The sequence below is a fragment of the Rosa chinensis genome, chromosome 7 (assembly GCF_002994745.2).
Source record: "Rosa chinensis cultivar Old Blush chromosome 7, RchiOBHm-V2, whole genome shotgun sequence".
In the NCBI taxonomy this organism is placed as follows: domain Eukaryota; kingdom Viridiplantae; phylum Streptophyta; class Magnoliopsida; order Rosales; family Rosaceae; genus Rosa; species Rosa chinensis.
In genome coordinates, this window is record NC_037094.1 from 44,581,619 (window position 1) to 44,589,780 (window position 8,162).

The window sequence follows — 8,162 nt, forward strand, 5'->3', positions numbered from 1 at the left end:
AGAAGGCAGCTAAAGATCAAAGTCCTTTGTCAAGCACTGTCAAGAGTATAGCGAACAACCAAATAGAGGTAACCGCTGGCAAGAAAAAACTCGATGAGGAATTCGCTCGAAGTCTCCAAGAGGAAAATCAACAAGAATGTATCCAATTGCAAATGGAAATGCGAAAAGAGGCAATCCTATTACAAGAGAGGGAAGCGCGAATTAAAGAGAGGGAAGAGCGTATTATGGAGATGGATACAAGTCACATGACGCCAACTTAAAAACGCTATTGGTCAAGAAAGCAAAAGAAGATAGCGGAGAGAGAAGATCTTGGCGAGCAGACGCCACCTTCTATGGGTGGATACTATCCGCAACCCAATTTTGGTGATACATTCCCACAACCAAATTTTGGTGGTCAATTCCCACAACCTCCTTACCCCGGTGCATACCCACAACCACCTTACCCAGATAGATTCTCACAATCTCCCTTCATTGGTGGATTCCCACCACCTCCCTTCACCGATGGATTCCCACAATCTCCTTACCCCAGTAGATACTTTCCGCAACCACCTTACCCCGGGGGATATCCTACACAACCACAATTTTCACCTTTCTCTACGGGTGATTCCACCAATCCTAACCCTAATGATGACCCTTCAAACACAAATTGGATTCCTAGAGAGGATGAGGATCATGATTTGAATAATTAGGTGATTATGCATGTTGTGTAATTGTATTGTACTTATACCTAGTTTTTCATTATGTAAGCATAAATTTTATGAAATAAAAGTTGTATTTGAAAATTCCTCTTATTAAAACACACACCTTATATTCAAAATCATAGCACATAATAAACATAATACAAACCAAATTAAAATCACACCAAATCTATTTCAATTTTCCAATTAAAAAAAAAAAAATTCAATGAACAGTAAATCTGACTAGTCAAGAAACAAAACGAGTGGAAACGTCCAGTGGTAGTGAACAGTTTCTTGACTTTTCGACATTGACATTTCTTAACTACGGATAGACTTGCTCTCAGGTGCTCAAGTCATACTAGTCACATCATCAAAAAGCAGACTACCAATATATTACTTTATCTTTGAGGCCACCAAATTTGACTTGTGAAACAAGGACTTGACTCCTAAAGTTGATGAGAAGGTCTATATATATCATTCTTGTATCTTGAAATTTTGGCCATCGAGACTGAAAAGAAGGAGACAGAGAGGGCTAGGGAGATGGCTCAACCAAATAATCCTACTAGCAATGACGGCAGAGATAGAAGATGGTCTCTTGAGGGAATGACTGCTCTTGTCACTGGGGGAACCAAAGGCATTGGGTTAGTCGATCTTCTCCTTCAATTTCACTTGGGTTTTATTTGTCTTGTTCTGTTACTATAGAAATTAACCAAAGTCGCCGAAATTCAAACTGTCATTTTGAGTGAGTCAATAATTCAACTGTGCATCAAACAGCAACACCGTCTTTCATTTATCTGAAATATAGTTCTGTTTGAGCTTACACCAATTTTGATATAATATAGTTTTACTACCTCATCTCCTTGTTAGATATGCTATTGTGGAGGAATTGGCAAGGCTAGGTGCAAAGGTCCATACTTGTTCCCGGAATGAAGTCCAACTCAATGAGCGGTTGAGTCAATGGAAGACCAAGGGTTTTAATCAAGTCACTGGTTCTGTCTGTGATTTGGTCTCAAAGCCCCAACGAGAGGAGCTCATGAAGAAGGTCTCATCACTGTTCAATGGGAAACTAAACATCCTTGTAAGTATTTCATTTATATCATTTGTACTATATTAATTACCAACTGATATTGTCCTTATCTGACCGTGTGGTTAATTCTAAAGCAATTAAGTTGAGTATAACAGAAGCATCATGAATAGGATTTTATCTCATTATTAATTTATCTTGGTCAATAACTGACCAGGTGAACATTTTCGATTTACCCAATTCCCATTGTTTGGCTGCACAGGTAAACAATGTGGGAACCAATATAGCAAAGCCAACAACTGACATTACAGCTGAAGATTACTCATTTCTTATGGGAACCAATCTTGACTCTTATTACAATATGTGCCAACTTGCACATCCTCTCCTCAAAACATCAGGAGCTGGTAACATTGTTCTTATATCTTCTGTTGCTGGTGTGGTAACAGTTGGGGGGATTGGAAGTGTCTACGCTGCCACTAAAGGTCTTTTTCCTAACCTAGTTTTGACTTTTCAATATTAAATTTCTGCCTACATTTTTTGTTATCAGAAATTGAAGGTTAAAATCAATGGCTCTTCTCATTATATTTTTCAGGAGCAATTAACCAATTGGCAAGATACTTGGCTTGCGAGTGGGGAAAAGACAATATTAGGATCAACAGCGTTGCACCTTGGTTCATACGAACTCCCATGGCTGAAGATGTAATATCAGTGCTTGATTTCTTTCATGCATTTCTTAGTTTTGCAGAGAGTTCACTTTACATTATGTTCCAGTTATATATATATCTGGATCCTCTGCTTGTCATGTATTTACTTTATTTATCTTCTTGTTTTTCTCTTCTTTAACATATGCAGGTTCTCAGTAACCAAAGGTTGCTTGAGGCTATTAACTCTCGAACACCTTTACAACGCCCTGGCGAGCCGGAAGAGGTTTCTTCCTTGGTGGCGTTTCTGTGCTTGCCTGCTGCCTCATACATAACTGGGCAGACTATTTGCATTGACGGAGGGATGACTGTTAATGGCATAAGCTTATGCTTTCAAGACTAGGACCTTGAATTCGAAACATCACAAATTCCTTGACAGTGTAATATCCATGTATAGTCCATAATGACATAAAGCTCAACTTCCTGAACTGCATCTACATTCAATGGTCGAGCTAGCCCAAAACTTTTGGGGGATCAATGATATATTTTCTCTTAATTTGCAATAATTATAATGTGTGATTTATGAAAATGTAGTGTTCATTTCCTTTCTTGGCTATTTCCATGCCACTTAACTTGCAATAATATTGCTTTAGAGGTTACTGTTACTGCTGAGGATTGATTTCTGGGAATTTAAGAAAGAAGTTGGTCTGATTACGTCTTTACAAGTTGTCTGATTGACAATGCAAATTAAGTTGTGGTGATACTGAACTCAGTTGCATAATTACAAGTTAGTTGGTGTTTGGATTCTTTGGTTAATTGTCTCTAAAAGGTGTGTATGTGGAGAATCAATCCTCTACAACCAGCACAAGCTTTGGGTACAAACCATGGTTATTCTCCAATGTTATACAGAAGCAAGTTACTGAAGTAGTTGAGCACAGAGGAGCCGAAATTTGTTGTTTTTCAAGACATTCTTTCGCTACATATTATTAACTAAACTAAGACAATAGAAATTACATTACTGCTACGATTAACCTATTCTGTGCAAGGACAAACTCACCTCCCGGTTCAAATAAAATATGTTACATCGTGCTATTGACTTGTGTTCTGTAAATTCGACATTACACTTTGTGATACTTGTATTTTTGCCTCAAATTGAAACTAGTGATATTCGGGTCAAATCCATTTAGCACCAGTGTCTTCACAGCCTCAACGCCTTGACCCAGTGCTGCATCAATCTGGTTCAGATAAGCAGTAAAAAGTTGATGTTATTGGTCAAAGTTCAGTCATTGAAATGCAGTGCAACAAATTGGTGTACAAGATTTTTCTGAGACCAATGCAGTGATCAATACAACTTCATAGCCAAATAGACTCTAGCTCAACTGATAACTAAAATTGAGATCTTTAGTTTTTCCCTGTGACGATCCAATAAAAAGTGAAGCATTCATCACTAATGTATTGGTTTCTAAGAGAGTTCCATCTTCTTACGAAAGGACCTAAACAGGAGTTCCTCCTTATTGATACTTGACCATGGAAAAAGGGTAATGGCTAGTCCAGAACAGAGATCAGGCAACACAACAGACACCAGCACAATCGACTAAGAATGTTCCTAGTCATGTGCAGCGACCTCATAAATAGTTGGAACCATCATATACCTGATGTCTTTCTACTGTACTGAATTTTTGTAGAAGATAGGCTTTCATGTCCATAGTACCAGGTGGATTTCCAATACCTGCATGCATATTATCACTTTTTAATTTTCACTTAAAGCAAGCTAACTTAATTTCATGGAAATAGTAATTAAGAAACATACCAATACATAAGCGAGGAAAATCACGGCAGCCATCCAGATGGCCCACTACACTCTTCACACTGTGACAACGAGAAAATAAAATTACGGACATCTTGAGATATGAGATTGAGAGAAGTGGATAAATGGGACATTTTTTCACTCAATTAGATCTAAGCATTACACAGATCCTACAAGCAATACCCAAATCTCTTTCAGGTAAAGGCCTGTAGAGGCCAAGTTCTTTTCGTGAAGATATGAAACAAGCAACTCCAGTAACCTTTCTTTTTTTTCCTTTTTTTTTTCCGATGAACAAAACTAAAGAAGACGACTACAAAGAGGCCCCTTATACAACCGGGCTAGTTTGATCAAAGAATAAGGCATTAGCAGCCGAAAGAGGACAAGAATGCTCCCAAGTAGCTCGATCTAGAACATGACCACTTTCTACTATCACATCAGCAACGAAATTAGCTTCTCTGAAAACATGATTGAAAATAGTTTGAGCTACTTGAGATGCCATCCACCGGACATCCATAATTAGATTAATCCTTCAAATTCCTTCTTAACCATCCCAGCACAATTCTTTTTCTTTTCTTTTTTTATTCTCTCTCTCTCTCTCTCTGTTTTTTTTTTTTTTTTGGTAAATTCCCTTTCTCAGCATTTCATCCTTTTCATTAGTTGATTAAAACTAGTACGAGGAAATATACTAGCAAAGAATTAGAAACATATAAAACTGATACAGAGTCCAAAACATGGATGATACAAATAGAATGACTTTAAATCTGGGTTCTTTAAGACCTCAGTAATGAAGTTAATCTAACAGCTCCGGACATTAACTGGAATAGTACAGAAAATATAATTCCCACAGAAGTGACTTCCTTTGGCAAGTTGTTAGTTTTCAAATGTTCAAATCACAGTTAGAGATTAGTCAGACAAATACACGTTATATATTCCTTAATAGAAGAAAAGAATCAAACTAACTTTCCTTGAATCAAAAGTTCAAAAGATAAACTATTCTTCTGCAAATTCAAGATCATGAATTCAGTTCAAGTACTGTTCATACATAGTTACGTACCCATTGTGATAGCCATGTCCTCCTTTTTGCTGCAATCTTAAAACACCATTTGGTAGGCTCATCTCATCATAAACCTACAAGTCCATATTCCGGACAACATATAATGTCATATTCAAGTTGAAGATTGATTTAGTCTGAACGAAGATTAAGATAAAAAAAATAAAAAAATGCATACCAATAATATATGACGTAGAGGTACTTGATAATATGCTGCAAGTGGTCCAACCTTAAGAACCAGAAATGAGAATAGGTGACAAAGAATCCATCTTAAGGTTTCTAGAATCACATTCAATTCCAATTATGAGTAAATAAAAGGAGATATATGCAATTATTGTTCATAAATAATTTTGAAATAAGTACACTCATCAACAAAAGCACAAGGAAAAACACTGTTGATCACAATGTTATATGGATGAACTATAATCATCCAGAAAACATGACTATCCAAAACTAAGATATGATTTCTATTTCTCAAACATTTTAAGATTTTGTACTCAATGCCGTAGGTTAGACCTCTGTAAATGGATGGGTAAATAATTGTGATGTTTTTAAGATAGAACACTTTGGAGCCACTTCAGCAATATTTACATATCGCCCAGGCATTAAATGGTACAGCCCTTCAGCTTTTTTTTAGCTACCCAGAGTTCCCCCAAACCAGCTTCTTGGGCTGGGGTTGAAACTGCAGCAACTGCCAAAACTACAATCTTTAAGAAACAGGAAAATCGAGCAAATAGCTAGGCAGCTACTGAGAGGGAAATTGAACCCCAGACCACTGTGAGGAGAGAAAACCATGGGATTCCTACTAACCCATTGTTGGCAACCAAAGACCGATTATAGCATTGAGGAAAATAGAAATAATCATAGCAATAAGGGGCCATTTTCAAGTTCACTGAGTCATACCACTTACTGCAACAACAATTTAAGACTCTGACTCTAATAATATGTCAAGCAAACCCAGTCATTTCCTTTGGGATGTCCCAGAGTTTCAGGTATAAAGTAATAAGACACGATCGAACGTATATAACACCAAAATGAACCTATATTAACTCAAGATAGCAAACACAGATGATGAGAACACACCGCTTCCCCACTATAATTCATGTAAGCTTGAGGCTTCACCACCAAAATTGGTACCTCTCCAATGGAACCTGTACTGATCACACCAGGAAATCTGAATGAACACCAACACATAAAAGAGTATGAAAATAAAAGTTACAAGGACGGAAGCGATCAAAATACCACTGACGACCGACCTATTCCAACCAGCGACTTTGACTGAATTGTATTCATCACAATGCCCTGCGTCTTGGAAATACTATCTATCATTTCAAAACCAACCTGAGATGCAAAAAAACCACATGAAAAAGCTTAGTCTTTGCATAGCTGATAGCACATAATTGAAAAATAGCTAAACAAATAAATACATGAGCAAAAATTACATTGTGCCTAGTTCCGTGGTACTTATTTCCAGGGTTACCCAATCCAACAATCATCCAAGGAGTGTATTCCACTTTAAATCTATCGCTATTATTCTCCGGCAAGGAAGCTTGTACTGAAAAACTTGTTGAAACTGAACACTTGTTCAGAAAACGAGTTCTACCGGGTCTTCGTGGATATGATATATGCAACACGTTTACATGCACAAAACCAGGACAAACATATCAGACAATTTATGGAGAAATTGGCCGGTAACAACAACAACAAAAAAAAGCAGAGTAGGTTTCACTTACAGGGTACCGAGAGCTTCTTCGGTTCGAGGCAATGGCGGTGACAGCGAGCTCCAAAGGGTGGGGAGACTAGTCGCAGAGGAAAAGAGAGAGATTGCTGCCATGGATAGGCGTCACCCACCACAGTATAGAAACTAGTGCAACGAGAGCTCTTATCAGAACTCAAGTAGATGCGTTCTGCAACAAAGGGATGAATGATTAATTGATGAAGCAGCTATGAAGAGCCAATTACATGGATAGCTAAAGTATAAAGAAGTCAAATTTAAGAAAACCCATACGAATTCTAAGGAGACAAATGATGAAACAAGATTCCTCACCTCGACGTATAAAATGAAGAAGGTGGAGCGTGAGACTGGAACAGCCACTGGGTTTAACGATGGCTGAGATTTTTTGGGCTACTTGGCCGGGTTTTGAAGGGTATTTTGGGAAGTTACCTCCATTTTAATAGAAAATTTTTCTAATAAATTTTTCTAATGAGTACCACGGAACTGGGCATCCTCAACAAAATTCAGGTATCTACTTTCCAGCTTAACCAGTCATCCTCAAGTCAGCCTAGATGGTCATCCCAACAGTGTTATTCATTCATCTTGTTAGAGCAAATGCATCTATGAACTAATGACAATTGTTGATTTGCCAACCAAATTGGTATTGGCAATCATTGTCCATCCAACATTGGCAATTGGTTCCAGTTTACACAATGCGCCAATAAAAGATAATTTGCCTCCAATCCACTATTTACACTTAAAAATTTGATTAGTTCATTAATTCAATTTTTTTTTTTTTTTTGAATTGCAATTGATTTCATTAGATAATCAAGCCATAAAATAGGTCAAAGTCTAACATGCACTTATACAAGAAATCTAATATAAAAAAAAATCAGACAACCTATCTAAGTCAATATTAAACTCATCAAAGTCTAAAGGGATGCTCGCTGGAAAGCAAGCCTAACCAAGCAAGAACAACCTTGCTTCCTGAGGAAAAATCAATCATCTAGTCTAATTTGCCAACATGTAATTGTGGTACAAATAACAACTAGAAACATCTTAGAAAAGCTCATCATAGATGTAACTTCTACTAAAAAGACTTGTATCCAGTTGTCTAATAGCATAGAGAACTTAAGAGAGTGCTAGGTCGGCAACAGGTTGCTCTCCTTGAAGGCCCTTAGATTAGAGCCACCTACTCCAAGGTTGAGCCCAAGCCTAACGACCCAAGCCCAAACCCGAGCCAAAGGA

At 37.5% G+C, this 8,162-nt stretch overlaps 2 protein-coding genes across 3 annotated transcripts; one reads left to right on the forward strand and one right to left on the reverse strand.

The window, feature by feature from the left end:
• The first annotated feature begins 1,177 nt into the window (after positions 1-1,177).
• Positions 1,178-3,053, forward strand: LOC112179643 (tropinone reductase homolog At2g29290). Its single transcript, XM_024318096.2, has 5 exons — positions 1,178-1,318; positions 1,545-1,755; positions 1,964-2,183; positions 2,294-2,400; positions 2,554-3,053. Exons 1-5 carry the CDS (start codon positions 1,218-1,220, stop codon positions 2,743-2,745), a joined length of 831 nt encoding a protein of 276 aa, XP_024173864.1. The 5' UTR covers positions 1,178-1,217; the 3' UTR covers positions 2,746-3,053.
• Positions 3,054-3,266: 213 nt separating this feature from the next.
• On the reverse strand, positions 3,267-7,407 carry LOC112179644 (chloroplastic group IIB intron splicing facilitator CRS2-B, chloroplastic). 2 transcript variants are annotated; one of them, XM_024318097.2, is made up of 10 exons: positions 7,248-7,407; positions 6,934-7,107; positions 6,643-6,808; positions 6,457-6,541; positions 6,284-6,351; positions 5,379-5,429; positions 5,204-5,277; positions 4,153-4,211; positions 3,995-4,071; positions 3,267-3,577 (listed from the first exon to the last, which is right to left on the reverse strand). In XM_024318097.2, exons 2-10 carry the CDS (start codon positions 7,032-7,034, stop codon positions 3,461-3,463), a joined length of 798 nt encoding a protein of 265 aa, XP_024173865.1. In that variant the 5' UTR covers positions 7,035-7,107; positions 7,248-7,407; the 3' UTR covers positions 3,267-3,460. The 2 variants fall into 2 exon arrangements, with proteins under 2 accessions (XP_024173865.1, XP_024173866.1); XM_024318098.2 differs by having other exon boundaries at positions 7,209-7,280.
• Between the last annotated feature and the right edge of the window lie 755 nt (positions 7,408-8,162).